This window comes from Bufo gargarizans, chromosome 1 (genome assembly GCF_014858855.1).
Source record: "Bufo gargarizans isolate SCDJY-AF-19 chromosome 1, ASM1485885v1, whole genome shotgun sequence".
NCBI lineage: Eukaryota > Metazoa > Chordata > Amphibia > Anura > Bufonidae > Bufo > Bufo gargarizans.
This window is the reverse complement of record NC_058080.1, coordinates 279,197,665-279,219,658: the sequence shown is the minus strand read 5'-3', so window position 1 is coordinate 279,219,658 and position 21,994 is coordinate 279,197,665. Positions and strand designations below refer to the sequence as shown.

General features: G+C 49.0%; 1 protein-coding gene across 1 annotated transcript in view; it reads right to left on the bottom strand.

Annotated features, from left to right (window-relative positions):
- The window catches only part of LOC122926569 (protein sel-1 homolog 3-like), a 44,307-nt gene extending 22,734 nt beyond the window's left edge, over window positions 1-21,573 (bottom strand). Inside the window, exons 1-11 of the mRNA XM_044277981.1 lie at window positions 21,513-21,573; window positions 20,948-21,074; window positions 20,408-20,529; window positions 13,748-13,863; window positions 13,004-13,053; window positions 4,616-4,748; window positions 4,152-4,272; window positions 1,681-1,824; window positions 1,118-1,323; window positions 836-1,015; window positions 327-446 (exon numbers count right to left, since the gene is read on the bottom strand). Of these exons, the coding sequence (XP_044133916.1) occupies window positions 327-446; window positions 836-1,015; window positions 1,118-1,323; window positions 1,681-1,824; window positions 4,152-4,272; window positions 4,616-4,748; window positions 13,004-13,053; window positions 13,748-13,863; window positions 20,408-20,529; window positions 20,948-21,074; window positions 21,513-21,573 (1,380 nt within the window). The remainder of the gene's footprint in view (window positions 1-326; window positions 447-835; window positions 1,016-1,117; window positions 1,324-1,680; window positions 1,825-4,151; window positions 4,273-4,615; window positions 4,749-13,003; window positions 13,054-13,747; window positions 13,864-20,407; window positions 20,530-20,947; window positions 21,075-21,512) is intronic.
- Window positions 21,574-21,994: the final 421 nt, after the last annotated feature.

Below are 21,994 nucleotides of genomic sequence, written 5' to 3'. Positions count from 1 at the left end.
ACCACCACTAGTATATAGGCTGAGGACACCCTCTATCTCCACCGTATCCTCTGCCACCACCAATACCTGAGCTGAGGATACCACTTGTCTCCACCACATCCCCCACCACCAATAGTACCTGAGCTGAGGACACCCTCTATCTTCACCGTATCCTCTGACACCACTAATTTTAGAGCTGAGGACACCATTTTTCTTCACCACATCCCCCACCACCAATAGTACCTGAGCTGAGGACACCATCTATCTCCACCATATCTTCTGCCACCACCAGTATCTGAGCTGAGGGCACCCTCTATGTCCAACACAGGCCCCACCATCACCAGTACCTGAGCTGAGGACACCCCTTGTCTCGCCTGGAACCTCAGCCACATGAAGAGATCATCATTTTCTTTTGTCTGCTTCTTCAATACATCCTCGTCTATCAGGCGGATGTACTCCACGAAAGCCTACGAGGGCAACATATGCGTCACTATGCTTTATGTTTTGAAACTTAAAAGTTTTGCAAAGAGGTGTTAAGTGCCTCATACCTCCGGAAGGTCACAGATTGACCATTCAACAGGATCAATCTAGTCACATCCAGAGCTGCAGCAATTCTACCGGCCTCCTGTTAGCACCTCCTGTAGGACTTTGGGCCTCTTTGCTGCTCCCTGCTGGGATAAGTTCAGTGCTGTGTTGCATTATTGGAGATGGAGTCAGAGGTAGGATACATCCAAGAAAATACCACAGAATTGTCAATACAGTATACGATGTAACATTAGAATTGTGTCTGCAGCTTTGGATGTGACTGGAGTCTGAGACATGATGTCATTCAGGATCAGTACAGTGATTTACATACCTGGTGCTTGTTCGGCTGCAGTCGGTCCACCATTGTCTGGCGAGCAATATTGGAGTAGTACGCGTAGGACAGGTCGTAATCCAGCGGGTGCCCGTCCACCCCTAGGTGATGCTTGTGCCCAAGACACAGCTGAGAGAGACGCTCGTCATTCTGAGCAGCAATGAGGCTAAACCTCAGGGCCTGGAGAAGAGCACAAAGCAGCAAAAACTGTAGTAATACAGCAAAAACCGCCATTGGCCCATTGCCGCTGCATGCATCCTACGTGTAACCGCCATTTAATACCTTAGATGTGTCCTTCTTCAGCCCCAGGCCTGTTTGGTGCAGGACTGCTGCTGTGTACAGCGCAGGGTGATACCCCAGACACCCGGCCTGGAGCAGGAGAGCCAGAGAACGTCTTATTCGGGAGAAACCATCAGGAGCCAGGATCCTCTTCTTGTATATTCTATACAGGGCTTGGCCAAAGAGCTCACCATTAAAGGTGACGGGACCTGCAAGAAATGCAGTGATCAACCACCGCCTCAGCTAGGGGACACAAAGCACATGAACTGAGGCATCTGAAATGGTTGACTTTCCTGATATTTTAGGAAAATCTTCACTGATCTTAGACTGATCCTGAGTCCACTACTGCAGTCTCTCCCAGAGCTGCACTCACTCCTAAATTTGCACTCACTCCCAGAGCTGCATTCACTCTGCCGAAACATAAAACCCTACAAACTCAGCTACGACCCGATAATCCGCTAGATTGCTGGATGATGATTTCTAGGAGCCTCTTTCACATTGTAAATACCAGCTCCTGATCGGTGACACTCCAGTCATTCCCAGTACACCCTGAACAGTGATCTCACCTGCCCGGCTCACCCTCCTCCTCAACAGCCTGGTGATAAGGACCCTGTGCGGCAGAGGAGGTGAATCCCACATGGAGCTCTGAGGCCCAGAAGACATTGGAGCATAACGGGTCTGGTATTTATGGTAGACATCAGTGCAGATTCCTGACGTGGAGGATGGAGGCAAATAAAAAAAAAACATTATGCCAAGTCCGTGAGAACAGAGAGGAAGGAACATGGAGAGCAGTGGATGATGGAGGTGGAAGCGGGCAGATAATGAAGAACATTATACCAAGTCCATGAGAACATGGAAGAGGAAGGAACATCGAGAGCAGTGGATAATGGAGGTGGAAGCGGGCAGATAATGAAGAACATTATACCAAGTCCATGAGAACATGGAGAGCAGTGGATGATGGAGGTGGAAGCGTGCAGATAATAAAGAACATTTTACCAAGTCCATGAGAACCGGGAAGAGGAAGGAACATGGAGAGCAGTGGATAATGGAGGTGGAAGCGGGCAGATAATGAATAACATTATACCAAATCCATGAGCATGAGACAGTGTAAAGAAACATGGAGAGCAGCGGATGGTGGTCGAGGATGTGAGCAGATAATGAAGAACATTATACCAAATGCATGAGAACAGGGAAGAGGAAGGAACATGGAGAACAGTGGATGATGGTAGAAGATGCATGCAGATAATAAAGAACATTATACCAAGCCCATGAGAAGAGGAAGGCACCTGGAGAGCAGTGGATAATGGAGGTGGAAGCGGGCAGATAATGAAGAACATTATACCAAGTCCATGATCATAAGACAGTGGAAAGAAACATGGAGAGCAGCGGATGGTGGTGGAGGATGCGAGCAGCTAATGAAGAACATTATAACAAATGCATGAGAACAGGGAAGAGGAAGGAACATGGAGAACAGTGGACGATGGTAGAAGATGCGTGCAGATAATGAAGAACATTATACCAAGTACATGATAACAGGCACGAGGAAGGAACATGGAGAGCAGTGAAGGATGGAGGTGGAAAATGCATGCAGATAATGAAGAACATTATACCAAGTCCATGAGAACAGGGAAGAGGAAGGAACATGCAGAGCAGTGGATGATGATAGAAGATGCATGCAGATAATGAAGAACATTATACCAAGTCCATGAGAACAGGCAAGAGGAAGGAACATGGAGAGCATTGGAGGATGGAGGTGGAAGCAGGCAGATAATGAAAAACATTATACCAAGTCCATGAGAACAGGGAGGAGGAAGGAACATGGAGAATAGGGGATGATGGTAGAAGATGCGTGCAGATATTGAAGAACATTATACCAAGTCCACGAGAACAGGGAAGAGGAAGAAACATGGAGAACAGTGGAGGATGGTGGAAAATGCGGGCAACAATGAAGAACATTATACCAAGTCCATGAGAACAGGGAGGAGGAAGGAACATGGAGAGCAGTGGAGGATGGTGGAAGATGCTGGCAAATAATGAAGAACATTATACCAAGTCCATGAAAACAGGCACGAGAAAGGAATATAAAGAGCAGTGGAGGATGGAGATGGAAAATGCGTGCAGATATTGAAGAACATTATACCAAGTCCATGAGAACAGGGAAGAGGAAGGAACATGGAAATCAATGGATGATGGTAGAAGATGCGGTCAGATAATGAAGAACATTATACCAAGTCCATGAAAACAGGCACGAGGAACGAACATAGAGAGCAGTGGATGATGGTGGAAGATGCGTGCAGATAATGAAGAACATTATAACAAATGCATGAGAACAGGGAGGAGGAAGGAACATGGAGAGCAGTGGATGATGGAGGTGAAAGCGGGCAGATACTGAAGAACATTATACCAAGTTCATGAGAACAGGGAGGAGGAAGGAACATGGAGAGCAGTGGAGGATAGTGGAAGATGCAGGCAGATAATGAAGAACATTATACCAAGTCCATGAAAACAGGCACGAGGAAGGAACATAGAGAGCAGTGGATAATGGAGGTGGAAGCGTGCAGATAATGAAGAACATTATACCAAGTCCATGAGAACAGGAAAGAGGAAAGAACATGGAGAGCAGTGGAGGATGGTGGAAGATGCGTGCAGATAATGAAGAACATTATACCAAATGCATAAGAACAGGGAGGAGGAAGGAACATGGAGAGCAGTGGAGGATGGTGGAAGATGTGTGCAAACAATGAAGAACATTATACCAAGTCCATGAGAACAGGGAAGAGGAAGGAACATGGAGAGCAGTGGATGATGGAGGTGGAAGTTGCATGCAGATAATGAAGAAGATTATACCAAGTCCATAAGATCAGGGAAGAGGAAGAAACATGGAGAGCAGTGGAAGATGCGGGCAAATAATGAAGAACATTATACCAAGTCCATGAGAACAGGGAAGAGGATGGAACATGGAGAGAGCAGTGGATGAAGATTGGGGTGGATTTATCTTGATGGAGTCCTGATTGCCGGTAGAGAGCAGTTTCTGTACCTGTTGTTTTCTGCTGTGACAGAAAATGCCGGAACCTGATGGAACATTCTTCCTTGAAGGCCTCGCACTTCTGGAACCACGGAGGGAGGTCTATGCTGTCCACCAACCTTGGAGGTCGAGTCTTAGGAAGACAAAAGGCATAAAAGCTATAATGTAAATGAGGGTTCAGCAATGTCCTGGGGCCCAGGCAGAAGGGCAGAGTTACTCAAAGCCAGGCGAACCCCAAAATATGTCGGTTTTATCAGGTCACCTGTCTGAGGTCCAGTGACATCAGTGCTGGTTGGGACCATGTGTCGGTGTGAACAGAGCCTTATACTCTGCTTTCATGGCATCATTTATAAAAAGCTGTGGGGGAGGGGTAACCTGTAGGACTGGTCAGTAGGGGTGTCCAGTTGGTGCAGATGTTGCGTTACTATTTTCCGTCACAGAGTGGTGGGGTCACCCGGCCCCCGCGGACACCTTACCCTGGACAAGGGCACAATCCTGTTCCTGTGGTAAACGCTCGGCCCGTAGAATCCGCTCATCCCCCGCACGTATTTAGAGCCTCCAAGATGGAAACTTCCGTCCGTGTCCGAGAGCAAAATTGTATCTGGGAATCTGAACGGGAATAAAGGAGACATAAAGGGGAGGGGCTAATAGTGAAACTCCTCCCTTAGTTCTGTATCGGTACATATACCTGCGTAATCACTGATCCAGTATTAAACTCCAGTCACAGTCAGAGCTGCGGTCAGAGTTCTGCAGACTTCCTGTACTCAGTGGTAAATCCTGGGAGCTCAGCTGTAAGTTACTCAGACAAACACTGTAAATGCAGCTCTGGATGTGACTGGAGAAGGCGACAGAGGATCGGTGAACAAGAAAGGAGATGGACAGCGCTTCAGTCATGCTGTGTGCTATATGGCAGGACACATGTACCACGCTCCGTACTATATGGCAGGACACATGTACCATGCTCTGTACTATATGGCAGGACACATGTACCACGCTCTGTACTATATGGCAGGACACATGTACCACGCTCTGTACTATATGGCAGGACACATGTACCATGCTCTGTGCTATATGGCAGGACACATGTACCACGCTCTGTACTATATGGCAGGACACATGTACCGTGCTCTGTGCTATATGGCAGGACACTTGTACCACGCTCTGTACTATATGGCAGGACACTTGTACCACGCTCTGTGCTATATGGCAGGACACATGTACCACGCTCTGTACTATATGGCAGGACACATGTACCACGCTCTGTGCTATATGGCAGAACACATACCACGCTCCGTACTATATGGCAGGACACATGTACCGCGCTCTGTGCTATATGGCAGGACACATGTACCACGCTCTGTACTATATGGCAGGACACATGTACCGCGCTCTGTACTATATGGCAGGACACATGTACCACGCTCTGTGCTATATGGCAGGACACATGTACCGCGCTCTGTACTATATGGCAGAACACATACCACGCTCTGTACTATATGGCAGGAAACATGTACCACGCTCTGTACTATATGGCAGGACACATGTACCACGCTCTGTACTATATGGCAGGACACAAGTACCACGCTCTGCACTATATGGCAGAACACACATACCACGCTCTGTACTATATGGCAGGACACATGTACCACGCTCTGTACTATATGGCAGGACACATGTACCACGCTCTGTACTATATGGCAGGACACATGTACCACGCTCTGTACTATATGGCAGGACACATGTACCACGCTCTGTACTATATGGCAGGACACAAGTACCATGCTCTGCACTATATGGCAGAACACACATACCACGCTCTGTACTATATGGCAGGACACACGTACCACGCTCTGTACTATATGGCAGGACACATGTACCACGCTCTGCACTATATGGCAGGAGACATTTACCACGCTCTGTACAGGACACATGCAGAACGCTCTGTACTATATGGCAGGACACATGTACCACGCTCTGTACTATATGGCAGGACACATGTACCACGCTCTGTACTATATGGCAGGACACAAGTACCACGCTCTGTACTATATGGCAGGACACAAGTACCACTCTCTGCACTATATGGCAGGATACATGTACCACGCTCTGTACTATATGGCAGGACACATGTACCACGCTCTGTACTATATGGCAGGACACATGTACCACGCTCTGTACTATATGGCAGGACACATGTACTACGCTCTGTACTATATGGAAGGACACATGTACCACGCTCTGTACTATATGGCAGGACACATGTACCACGCTCTGTACTATATGGCAGAACACATACCACGCTCTGTACTATGTGCCAGGACACATGTACCACGCTCTGTACTATATGGCAGGACACATGTACCATGCTCTGTACTATATGGCAGAACACACATACCACGCTCTGTACTATATGGCAGAACACATGTACCACGCTCTGTACTATATGGCAGGACACATGTACCACGCTCTGTGCTATATGGCAGGACACATGTACCACGCTCTGTACTATATGGCAGGACACATGTACCACGCTCTGTGCTATATGGCAGGACACATGTACCACTCTCTGTACTATATGGCAGAACACATACCACACTCTGTACTATATGGCAGGACACATGTACCACGCTCTGTACTATATGGCAGGACACATGTACCACACTCTGTACTATATGGCAGGACACATGTACCACGCTCTATACTATATGGCAGGACACATGTACTACGCTCTGTACTATATGGCAGGACACATGTACCACGCTCTGTACTATATGGCAGGACACATGTACCACGCTCTGTACTATATGGCAGAACACATACCACGCTCTGTACTATATGGCAGGACCCATGTACCACGCTCTGTACTATAAGGCAGGACACATGTACCACGCTCTGTGCTATATGGCAGGACACATGTACCACGCTCTGTACTATATGACAGGACACATATACCACGCTCTGTACTATATGACAGGACACATGTACCACTCTCTGTACTATATGGCAGAACACATACCACACTCTGTACTATATGGCAGAACACATACCACGCTCTGCACTATATGGCAGGACACATGTACCACGCTCTGTACTATATGGCAGGACACATGTACCACGCTCTGTACTATATGGCAGGACACATGTACCACGCTCTGTACTATATGGCAGGACACATGTACCACGCTCTGTACTATATGGCAGAACACATGTACCACGCTCTGTACTATATGGCAGGACACATGTACCACGCTCTGTACTATATGGCAGGACACATGTACCAGGCTCTGTACTATATGGCATGACACATGTACCACGCTCTGTACTATATGGCAGGACACATGTACCACACTCTGTACTATATGGCAGGACACATGTACCACGCTCTGTACTATATGGCAGGACACATGTACCACGCTCTGTACTATATGGCATGACACATGTACCACGCTCTGTACTATATGGCATGACACATGTACCACGCTCTGTACTATATGGCAGGACACAAGTACCACGCTCTGTACTATATGGCAGGACACAAGTACCACTCTCTGCACTATATGGCAGGATACATGTACCACGCTCTGTACTATATGGCAGGACACATGTACCATGCTCTGTACTATATGGCAGGACACATGTACCACGCTCTGTACTATATGGCAGGACACATGTACCACGCTCTGTACTATATGGCAGAACACATACCACGCTCTGTACTATATGGCAGGACCCATGTACCACGCTCTGTACTATAAGGCAGGACACATGTACCACGCTCTGTGCTATATGGCAGGACACATGTACCACGCTCTGTACTATATGACAGGACACATATACCACGCTCTGTACTATATGACAGGACACATGTACCACTCTCTGTACTATATGGCAGAACACATACCACACTCTGTACTATATGGCAGGACACATGTACCACGCTCTGTACTATATGGCAGGACACATGTACCACGCTCTGTACTATATGGCAGGACACATGTACCACGCTCTGTACTATATGGCAGGACACATGTACCACGCTCTGTACTATATGGCAGAACACATGTACCACGCTCTGTACTATATGGCAGGACACATGTACCACGCTCTGTACTATATGGCAGGACACATGTACCAGGCTCTGTACTATATGGCATGACACATGTACCACGCTCTGTACTATATGGCAGGACACATGTACCACGCTCTGTACTATATGGCAGGACACAAGTACCATGCTCTGCACTATATGGCAGAACACACATACCACGCTCTGTACTATATGGCAGGACACACGTACCACGCTCTGTACTATATGGCAGGACACATGTACCACGCTCTGCACTATATGGCAGGAGACATTTACCACGCTCTGTACAGGACACATGCAGAACGCTCTGTACTATATGGCAGGACACATGTACCACGCTCTGTACTATATGGCAGGACACATGTACCACGCTCTGTACTATATGGCAGGACACAAGTACCACGCTCTGTACTATATGGCAGGACACAAGTACCACTCTCTGCACTATATGGCAGGATACATGTACCACGCTCTGTACTATATGGCAGGACACATGTACCACGCTCTGTACTATATGGCAGGACACATGTACCACGCTCTGTACTATATGGCAGGACACATGTACTACGCTCTGTACTATATGGAAGGACACATGTACCACGCTCTGTACTATATGGCAGGACACATGTACCACGCTCTGTACTATATGGCAGAACACATACCACGCTCTGTACTATGTGCCAGGACACATGTACCACGCTCTGTACTATATGGCAGGACACATGTACCATGCTCTGTACTATATGGCAGAACACACATACCACGCTCTGTACTATATGGCAGAACACATGTACCACGCTCTGTACTATATGGCAGGACACATGTACCACGCTCTGTGCTATATGGCAGGACACATGTACCACGCTCTGTACTATATGGCAGGACACATGTACCACGCTCTGTGCTATATGGCAGGACACATGTACCACTCTCTGTACTATATGGCAGAACACATACCACACTCTGTACTATATGGCAGGACACATGTACCACGCTCTGTACTATATGGCAGGACACATGTACCACACTCTGTACTATATGGCAGGACACATGTACCACGCTCTATACTATATGGCAGGACACATGTACTACGCTCTGTACTATATGGCAGGACACATGTACCACGCTCTGTACTATATGGCAGGACACATGTACCACGCTCTGTACTATATGGCAGAACACATACCACGCTCTGTACTATATGGCAGGACCCATGTACCACGCTCTGTACTATAAGGCAGGACACATGTACCACGCTCTGTGCTATATGGCAGGACACATGTACCACGCTCTGTACTATATGACAGGACACATATACCACGCTCTGTACTATATGACAGGACACATGTACCACTCTCTGTACTATATGGCAGAACACATACCACACTCTGTACTATATGGCAGAACACATACCACGCTCTGCACTATATGGCAGGACACATGTACCACGCTCTGTACTATATGGCAGGACACATGTACCACGCTCTGTACTATATGGCAGGACACATGTACCACGCTCTGTACTATATGGCAGGACACATGTACCACGCTCTGTACTATATGGCAGAACACATGTACCACGCTCTGTACTATATGGCAGGACACATGTACCACGCTCTGTACTATATGGCAGGACACATGTACCAGGCTCTGTACTATATGGCATGACACATGTACCACGCTCTGTACTATATGGCAGGACACATGTACCACACTCTGTACTATATGGCAGGACACATGTACCACGCTCTGTACTATATGGCAGGACACATGTACCACGCTCTGTACTATATGGCATGACACATGTACCACGCTCTGTACTATATGGCATGACACATGTACCACGCTCTGTACTATATGGCAGGACACAAGTACCACGCTCTGTACTATATGGCAGGACACAAGTACCACTCTCTGCACTATATGGCAGGATACATGTACCACGCTCTGTACTATATGGCAGGACACATGTACCATGCTCTGTACTATATGGCAGGACACATGTACCACGCTCTGTACTATATGGCAGGACACATGTACCACGCTCTGAACTATATGGCAGAACACATACCACGCTCTGTACTATATGGCAGGACCCATGTACCACGCTCTGTACTATAAGGCAGGACACATGTACCACGCTCTGTGCTATATGGCAGGACACATGTACCACGCTCTGTACTATATGACAGGACACATATACCACGCTCTGTACTATATGACAGGACACATGTACCACTCTCTGTACTATATGGCAGAACACATACCACACTCTGTACTATATGGCAGAACACATACCACGCTCTGCACTATATGGCAGGACACATGTACCACGCTCTGTACTATATGGCAGGACACATGTACCACGCTCTGTACTATATGGCAGGACACATGTACCACGCTCTGTACTATATGGCAGGACACATGTACCACGCTCTGTACTATATGGCAGAACACATGTACCACGCTCTGTACTATATGGCAGGACACATGTACCACGCTCTGTACTATATGGCAGGACACATGTACCAGGCTCTGTACTATATGGCATGACACATGTACCACGCTCTGTACTATATGGCAGGACACATGTACCACACTCTGTACTATATGGCAGGACACATGTACCACGCTCTGTACTATATGGCAGGACACATGTACCACGCTCTGTACTATATGGCATGACACATGTACCACGCTCTGTACTATATGGCATGACACATGTACCACGCTCTGTACTATATGGCAGGACACAAGTACCACGCTCTGTACTATATGGCAGGACACAAGTACCACTCTCTGCACTATATGGCAGGATACATGTACCACGCTCTGTACTATATGGCAGGACACATGTACCATGCTCTGTACTATATGGCAGGACACATGTACCACGCTCTGTACTATATGGCAGGACACATGTACTACGCTCTGTACTATATGGCAGGACACATGTACCACGCTCTGTACTATATGGCAGGACACATGTACCACGCTCTGTACTATATGGCAGAACACATACCACGCTCTGTACTATATGGCAGGACACATGTACCACGCTCTGTACTATATGGCAGGACACATGTACCATGCTCTGTACTATATGGCAGAACACACATACCACGCTCTGTACTATATGGCAGAACACATGTACCACGCTCTGTACTATATGGCAGGACACATGTACCACGCTCCTTACTATATGGCAGAACACATGTACCACGCTCTGTACTATATGGCAGAACACATACCACACTCTGTACTATATGGCAGGACACATGTACCACGCTCTGTACTATATGGCAGGACACATGTACCACACTCTGTACTATATGGCAGGACACATGTACCACGCTCTGTACTATATGGCAGGACACATGTACTACGCTCTGTACTATATGGCAGGACACATGTACCACGCTCTGTACTATATGGCAGGACACATGTACCACGCTCTGTACTATATGGCAGAACACATACCACGCTCTGTACTATATGGCAGGACCCATGTACCACGCTCTGTACTATAAGGCAGGACACATGTACCACGCTCTGTGCTATATGGCAGGACACATGTACCACGCTCTGTACTATATGGCAGGACACATGTACCACGCTCTGTGCTATATGGCAGAACACATGTACCACGCTCTGTACTATATGGCAGGACACATGTACCACGCTCTGTACTATATGACAGGACACATATACCACGCTCTGTACTATATGACAGGACACATGTACCACACTCTGTACTATATGGCAGAACACATACCACACTCTGTACTATATGGCAGAACACATACCACACTCTGTACTATATGGCAGAACACATACCACACTCTGTACTATATGGCAGAACACATACCACACTCTGTACTATATGGCAGAACACATACCACACTCTGTACTATATGGCAGGACACATGTACAACGCTCTGTTCTATATGGCAGGACACATTTACCACGCTCTGTACTATATGGCAGGACACATGTACCACGCTCTGTACTATATGGCAGGACACTTGTACCAGGCTCTGTACTATATGGCAGGACACATGTACCACGCTCCTTACTATATGGCAGAACACATGTACCACGCTCTGTACTATATGGCAGGACACATGTACCACGCTCTGTACTATATGGCAGAACACATACCACACTCTGTACTATATGGCAGAACACATACCACACTCTGTACTATATGGCAGGACACATGTACCACTCTCTGTACTATATGGCAGAACACATACCACACTCTGTACTATATGGCAGGACACATGTACCACGCTCTGTACTATATGGCAGGACACATGTACAACGCTCTGTTCTATATGGCAGGACACATTTACCACGCTCTGTACTATATGGCAGGACACATGTACCACGCTCTGTACTATATGGCAGGACACTTGTACCAGGCTCTGTACTATATGGCAGGACACATGTACCACGCTCCTTACTATATGGCAGAACACATGTACCACGCTCTGTACTATATGGCAGGACACATGTACCACGCTCTGTACTATATGGCAGGACACATGTACCAGGCTCTGTACTATATGGCATGACACATGTACCACGCTCTGTACTATATGGCAGGACACATGTACCACGCTCTGTACTATATGGCAGGACACATGTACCACGCTCTGTACTATATGGCAGGACACATGTACCACGCTCTGTACTATATGGCAGGACACATGTACCGCGCTCTGTACAATATGGCAGGACACATACCATGCTCCATACTGAAAGCAGACGTTACCTGTGTGTCATCTGATCAACATGTTCTCCACAAATGACAGTTAGGTTTACCTAGAAAAGACAAGATAATAACCACCATCATCCTCACTACTTCCACCACCATCATAATCAAAACCACCACCATCATCACTAACATCACATTGTGTCAAAGCAGAATTGAGACTGGAGCATTAGACATGAAATTAAATAATTGACCACAACTTTGGATGTGAGTGGAGTATAAGACATGATGTCACAGCAGAATTGTGACCACAGCTCTGGATGTGACTGGAGTAACAGATCTAATGTCACAGCAGAATTGCGACTGCAGCTCTGGCTGTGAGTAGAGTATAAGACATGATGTCACAGCAGAATTGTGACCGCAGCTCTGGATGTGAGTAGAGTATAAAACATGATGTCACAGCAGAATTGTGACCGCAGCTCTGGATGTGACTGGAGTATAAGACATGATGTCACAGCAGAATTGTGACCGCAGCTCTGGATGTGAGTAGAGTATAAAACATGATGTCACAGCAGAATTGTGACCGCAGCTCTGGATGTGACTTGAGTATAAAACATGATGTCACAGCAGAATTGTGACCGCAGCTCTGGATGTGAGTAGAGTATAAAACATGATGTCACAGCAGAATTGTGACCGCAGCTCTGGATGTGACTGGAGTATAAAACATGATGTCACAGCAGAATTGTGACCACAGCTCAGGCTGTTATCACACATATCGCACACAGTACATCTAATATACTCTACCAGCGAGGACTCCAGTGTCAGCTGGATCTGGCACCACTGGTCCATGGGCACGGGCTTGTGGCTGAGGAACGCCTGCGCCTCCTGGGACAGCAGCTCCGCCTGGATGTGCAGATGACCTGGGGGGGGGGGAGAAACAACGGCTATGAGATGATTTACATATCATTCAGGGTCTGAGGAAAGCTGGGGGACATGCATTGTGGGCAGCATAATGGCGCCCAGTATCAGGGTGGCTCAGTGGTTTTTATTTGGGGGGTGAGTGCGGGGGAACTAGTTATTTAGAGGGGTGCCCCTAAGTATTTGTACATGTAGACCGTATCCTCTAGATAGAAGTAAAATAAGAGGCATCTGCTAATCCTCTGCTATGTTACAGACTGAAAGAGAAAGAGCAAGGTCCCCAGCAGTACAGAGTGTTTCAGGAGAATATTGTGCTGCTGCTGCTGAGGAAAGAGAGTCTAAGACCTGTCCATTTATGTGAACATGTAAGGCTCTGTTCACACTGATGTCATGGCTTATGAGTGAAAGTGTGACCTATACATTAAATGCAATCATGGTGATGTCACTCTTATGCCTCTGGGACAGAGGTACAAGCTGATCAGGAGTGCACACTGCAGGTACCTGTCTAATCAGGAGTGCACACTGCAGGTACCTGTCTGATCAGGAGAGCACACTGCAGGTACCTGTCTAATCAGGAGTGCACACTGCAGGTACCTGTCTGATCAGGAGCGCACTGCAAGTACCTGTCTGATCACGAGCGCACTGCAGGTACCTGTCTGATTAGGAGTGCACACTGCAGGTACCTGTCTGATCAGGAGAGCACACTGCAGTTATCTGTCTGATCAGGAGTGCACACTGCAGGTACCTGTCTGATCAGGAGCGCACTGCAGGTACCTGTCTGATCAGGAGAGCACACTGCAGGTACCTGTCTGATCAGGAGCGCACTGCAGGTACCTGTCTGATCAGGAGAGCACACTGCAGGTACCTGTCTGATCAGGAGAGCACACTGCAGGTACCTGTCTGATCAGGAGAGCACACTGCAGGTACCTGTCTGATTAGGAGTGCACACTGCAGGTACCTGTCTGATCAGGAGCACACACTGCAGGTACCTGTCTGATCAGGAGCGCACTGCAGGTACCTGTCTGATCAGGAGAGCACACTGCAGGTACCTGTCTGATCAGGAGAGCACACTGCAGGTACCTGTCTGATCAGGAGAGCACACTGCAGGTACCTGTCTGATTAGGAGTGCACACTGCAGGTACCTGTCTGATCAGGAGCGCACACTGCAGGTACCTGTCTGATCAGGAGCGCACACTGCAGGTACCTGTTTGATCAGGAGCGCACTGCAGGTACCTGTCTGATCAGGAGCGCACACTGCAGGTACCTGTCTGATCAGGAGAGCACACTGCAGGTACCTGTCTGATCAGGAGAGCACACTGCAGGTACCTGTCTGATCAGGAGCGCACTGCAGGTACCTGTCTGATCAGGAGAGCACACTGAAGGTACCTGTCTGATCAGGAGAGCACACTGCAGGTACCTGTCTGATCAGGAGAGCACACTGCAGGTACCTGTCTGATTAGGAGTGCACACTGCAGGTACCTGTCTGATCAGGAGCGCACACTGCAGGTACCTGTCTGATCAGGAGCGCACTGCAGGTACCTGTCTGATCAGGAGAGCACACTGCAGGTACCTGTCTGATCAGGAGAGCACACTGCAGGTACCTGTCTGATCAGGAGAGCACACTGCAGGTACCTGTCTGATTAGGAGTGCACACTGCAGGTACCTGTCTGATCAGGAGCGCACACTGCAGGTACCTGTCTGATCAGGAGCGCACACTGCAGGTACCTGTTTGATCAGGAGCGCACTGCAGGTACCTGTCTGATCAGGAGCGCACACTGCAGGTACCTGTCTGATCAGGAGTGCACACTGCAGGTACCTGTCTGATCAGGAGAGCACACTGCAGGTACCTGTCTGATCAGGAGCGCACACTGCAGGTACCTGTCTGATCAGGAGAGCACACTACAGGTACCTGTCTGATCAGGAGCGCACACTGCAGGTACCTGTCTGATCAGGAGTGCACACTGCAGGTACCTGTCTGATCAGGAGTGCACACTGCAGGTACCTGTCTGATCAGGAGCGCACACTACAGGTACCTGTCTGATCAGGAGAGCACACTGCAGGTACCTGTCTGATCAGGAGAGCACACTGCAGGTACCTTTATTATCAGGAGAGCACACTGCAGGTACCTGTCTGATCAGGAGAGCACACTGCAGGTACCTGTCTGATCAGAAGAGCACACTGCAGGCACCTGTCTGATCAGGAGCTCACACTGCAGGCACCTGTCTGATCAGGAGAGCACACTGCAGGTACCTGTCTGATCAGGAGAGCACACTGCAGTTACCTGTCTGATCAGGAGAGCACACTACAGGTACCTTTATGATCAGGAGTGCACACTGCAGGTACCTGTCTGATCAGGAGTGCACACTGCAGGTACCTGTCTGATCAGGAGAGCACACTGCAGGTACCTTTATGATCAGGAGAGCACACTGCAGGTACCTGTCTGATCAGGAGAGCACACTGCAGGTACCTGTCTGATCAGGAGCGCACACTGCAGGTACCTGTCTGATCAGGAGTGCACACTGCAGGTACCTGTCTGATCAGGAGAGCACACTGCAGGTACCTGTCTGATCAGGAGCGCACACTGCAGGTACCTGTCTGATCAGGAGAGCACACTACAGGTACCTGTCTGATCAGGAGCGCACACTGCAGGTACCTGTCTGATCAGGAGTGCACACTGCAGGTACCTGTCTGATCAGGAGTGCAAACTGCAGGTACCTGTCTGATCAGGAGCGCACACTACAGGTACCTGTCTGATCAGGAGAGCACACTGCAGGTACCTGTCTGATCAGGAGAGCACACTGCAGGTACCTTTATGATCAGGAGAGCACACTGCAGGTACCTGTCTGATCAGGAGAGCACACTGCAGGTACCTGTCTGATCAGAAGAGCACACTGCAGGCACCTGTCTGATCAGGAGCACACACTGCAGGCACCTGTCTGATCAGGAGAGCACACTGCAGGTACCTGTCTGATCAGGAGAGCACACTGCAGTTACCTGTCTGATCAGGAGAGCACACTACAGGTACCTTTATGATCAGGAGTGCACACTGCAGGTACCTGTCTGATCAGGAGAGCACACTACAGGTACCTGTCTGATCAGGAGCGCACACTGCAGGTACCTGTCTGATCAGGAGTGCACACTGCAGGTACCTGTCTGATCAGGAGCGCACACTACAGGTACCTGTCTGATCAGGAGAGCACACTGCAGTTACCTGTCTGATCAGGAGAGCACACTACAGGTACCTTTATGATCAGGAGTGCACACTGCAGGTACCTGTCTGATCAGGAGTGCACACTGCAGGTACCTGTCTGATCAGGAGAGCACACTGCAGGTACCTTTATGATCAGGAGAGCACACTGCAGGTACCTGTCTGATCAGAAGAGCACACTGCAGGCACCTGTCTGATCAGGAGCACACACTGCAGGCACCTGTCTGATCAGGAGAGCACACTGCAGGTACCTGTCTGATCAGGAGAGCACACTGCAGGTACCTGTCTGATCAGGAGAGCACACTGCAGTTACCTGTCTGATCAGGAGAGCACACTACAGGTACCTTTATGATCAGGAGTGCACACTGCAGGTACCTGTCTGATCAGGAGAGCACACTGCAAGTACCTGTCTGATCAGGAGCGCACACTGCAGGTACCTGTCTGATCAGGAGCGCACACTGCAGGTACCTGTCTGATCAGGAGCACTCTGCAAGTACCTGTCTGATCAGGAGAGCACACTGCAAGTACCTGTCTGATCAGGAGAGCACACTGCAAGTACCTGTCTGATCAGGAGCGCACACTGCAGGTACCTGTCTGATCAGGAGAGCACACTGCAGGTACCTGTCTGATCAGGAGCGCACTGCAGGTACCTGTCTGATCAGGAGAGCACACTGCAGGTACCTGTCTGATTAGGAGTGCACACTGCAGGTACCTGTCTGATCAGGAGCACACACTGCAGGTACCTGTCTGATCAGGAGCGCACACTGCAAGTACCTGTCTGATCAGGAGAGCACACTGCAGGTACCTGTCTGATCAGGAGAGCACACTGCAGGTACCTTTATGATCAGGAGAGCACACTGCAGGTACCTGTCTGATCAGGAGAGCACACTGCAGGTACCTGTCTGATCGGAAGAGCACACTGCAGGCACCTGTCTGATCAGGAGCACACACTGCAGGCACCTGTCTGATCAGGAGAGCACACTGCAGGTACCTGTCTGATCAGGAGAGCACACTGCAGGTACCTGTCTGATCAGGAGAGCACACTGCAGTTACCTGTCTGATCAGGAGAGCACACTACAGGTACCTTTATGATCAGGAGTGCACACTGCAGGTACCTGTCTGATCAGGAGAGCACACTGCAAGTACCTGTCTGATCAGGAGCGCACACTGCAGGTACCTGTCTGATCAGGAGCGCACACTGCAGGTACCTGTCTGATCAGGAGAGCACACTGCAGGTACCTGTCTGATCAGAAGAGCACACTGCAGGCACCTGTCTGATCAGGAGCACACACTGCAGGCACCTGTCTGATCAGGAGAGCACACTGCAGGTACCTGTCTGATCAGGAGAGCACACTGCAGGTACCTGTCTGATCAGGAGAGCACACTGCAGTTACCTGTCTGATCAGGAGAGCACACTACAGGTACCTTTATGATCAGGAGTGCACACTGCAGGTACCTGTCTGATCAGGAGAGCACACTGCAAGTACCTGTCTGATCAGGAGCGCATACTGCAGGTACCTGTCTGATCAGGAGCGCACACTGCAGGTACCTGTCTGATCAGGAGAGCACACTGCAGGTACCTGTCTGATCAGAAGAGCACACTGCAGGCACCTGTCTGATCAGGAGCACACACTGCAGGCACCTGTCTGATCAGGAGAGCACACTGCAGGTACCTGTCTGATCAGGAGAGCACACTGCAGGTACCTGTCTGATCAGGAGAGCACACTACAGGTACCTTTATGATCAGGAGTGCACACTGCAGGTACCTGTCTGATCAGGAGAGCACACTGCAAGTACCTGTCTGATCAGGAGCGCACACTGCAGGTACCTGTCTGATCAGGAGCGCACACTGCAGGTACCTGTCTGATCAGGAGCACTCTGCAAGTACCTGTCTGATCAGGAGAGCACACTGCAAGTACCTGTCTGATCAGGAGAGCACACTGCAAGTACCTGTCTGATCAGGAGCGCACACTGCAGGTACCTGTCTGATCAGGAGAGCACACTGCAGGTACCTGTCTGATCAGGAGCGCACTGCAGGTACCTGTCTGATCAGGAGCGCACACTGCAGGTACCTGTCTGATCAGGAGCGCACACTGCAAGTACCTGTCTGATCAGGAGAGCACACTGCAGGTACCTGTCTGATCAGGAGAGCACACTGCAGGTACCTGTCTGATCAGGAGAGCACACTTCAGGTACCTGTCTGATCAGGAGAGCACACTGCAGGTACCTGTCTGATCAGGAGAGCACACTGCAGGTACCTATCTGATCAGGAGAGCACACTGCAGGTACCTGTCTGATCAGGAACGCACACTGCAGGTACCTGTCTGATCAGGAGCGCACACTGCAGGTACCTGTCTGATCAGGAGCGCACACTGCAGGTACCTGTCTGATCAGGAGCGCACACTGCAGGTACCTATCTGATCAGGAGAGCACACTGCAGATACCTGTCTGATCAGGAGCGCCATGCAGGTACCTGTCTGATCAGGAGCGCACACTGCAGGTACCTGTCTGATCAGGAGAGCACACTGCAGGTACCTGTCTGATTAGGAGTGCACACTGCAGGTACCTGTCTGATCAGGAGCGCACACTGCAGGTACCTGTCTGATCAGGAGCGCACACTGCAAGTACCTGTCTGATCAGGAGAGCACACTGCAGGTACCTGTCTGATCAGGAGAGCACACTGCAGGTACCTGTCTGATTAGGAGTGCACACTACAGGTACCTGTCTGATCAGGAGCGCACACTGCAGGTACCTGTCTGATCAGGAGCGCACACTGCAAGTACCTGTCTGATCAGGAGAGCACACTGCAGGTACCTGTCTGATCAGGAGAGCACACTGCAGGTACCTGTCTGATCAGGAGAGCACACTTCAGGTACCTGTCTGATCAGGAGAGCACACTGCAGGTACCTGTCTGATCAGGAGAGCACACTGCAGGTACCTATCTGATCAGGAGAGCACACTGCAGGTACCTGTCTGATCAGGAACGCACACTGCAGGTACCTGTCTGATCAGGAGCGCACACTGCAGGTACCTGTCTGATCAGGAGCGCACACTGCAGGTACCTGTCTGATCAGGAGCGCACACTGCAGGTACCTATCTGATCAGGAGAGCACACTGCAGGTACCTGTCTGATCAGGAGAGCACACTGCAGGTACCTGTCTGATCAGGAGAGCACACTGCAGGTACCTGTCTGAGCTAACACTACAAAGCACAAGTTAACATTTGGGTTCACTGGGCAATGACCTGCTTTTCTCAGCACCAGTCCATACTAATCTGTAGGATCTATATCCAGACCCCCCCCCCCCTCCCCCCATCCAGCTCTGTGCCCCTGTACTCACCTGTGTCCGTCATCAGCACTGCTGGGGTTATGTAATCATGTCTGATGTCCAGATGGTAGAAAACTCCACAGAACGTTGATGGACACCACTGCGTAACGTAGACCCAGAAGCGGAACGTGCAGCTGAAGAGAAGAGGGAATGTGAGAGGATGTAATGATATCATTTCATATCATTCAATACAACATCTAAAATGAACTACAGCTCTTGAGGTGTAATGCAGCAGAAGGCAGTACAGTGGATTATGGGAACTCAGTTCTGTAGTTTGTTAATATTGTGCTCAAAATCTAAACTGGAGCTGAAAGAATTGTGATTGCAGCTCTGGGAGTAACAAGATGTGATTTATTGTAAGATCTTCCTTAAAGGAGCCGCATGACATTCTTAAAAGCATCTGACAATGGTTTATAGGAACATCCAACCAGACCCCTCCTACTCCTACATACAGCAGCCTGAATCTCAGCTTCCTGCACCCTTTGGGTGGAGGGGATATTGAGCTCTAATGTAGTAACTCCCCATTGTCTTACTAAGGTGGAGATGATTTACCGTGGGGACAGTGCGGACCGCTGCCTGTGCGTCTCCAGCACGCGGTCCCTGTGCGGTTCTAGCGTCCGTACGACCCCGTAGCTTTCCCCGGTGCAGGCGTACAGGAAGGACAGGAGCCGGACGACTTCTGCAGAGAGAAGGGAGTTCATTTAATACATCTTGAAAAGCACAAAACAACACATTTCTAATACACTTTGCTTTTTAAAGCGTTGCAATGTCCAAGATCTCTGCTTGCAGTCAGGGAATTTAACTTTTTCTCTGTTTACACCCACAGACTGAAATCTTAATCTGATGTATGAGGGTTTGTAACAACTGTATCTATCTGTGGATACACGCTGCTATCACTGATACATTGTAACAAACCACAGGCACTGGGGGGACATTTGTGCCGCTGATGTGTTTACCGCACAGAAGGCTGTCCAGACTGGAAAAAAATGTAGCAAACCCTCAGCTGTCAGAAGTATTAGGCAGGTTTTAAGCCCCTGATTGTAGACAAGGATAATTCTATTCACTGACAGCAAGAAGAGATATAGTGAGAATTGATTTAAAATCTGCAGAACTTTACTTCCCACAGTGATCGAAATGTGATGAGAGAGGATCGGACGGGTCATCGTCTGGACCAGCATCTTCTATGGGACATCTATGGGGAGCGGAGAGCCCTGCGTGTTCTGTGTTAGGGGCAATAATACTGTATATCACGCTTTATATTATATATTACACACCATATTCTGCAGCATATCACACACACGTCACACACCATATTCTGCAGCATATCACACACATGTCACACACATATCACACACACGTCACACACCATATTCTGCAGCATATCACACACACGTCACACACCATATTCTGCAGCATATCACACACACGTCACACACCATATTCTGCTGCATATCACACACACGTCACACACCATATTCTGCAGCATATCACACACACGTCACACACCATATTCTGCAGCATATCACACACATGTCACACACATATCACACACACGTCACACACCATATTCTGCAGCATATCACACACACGTCACACACC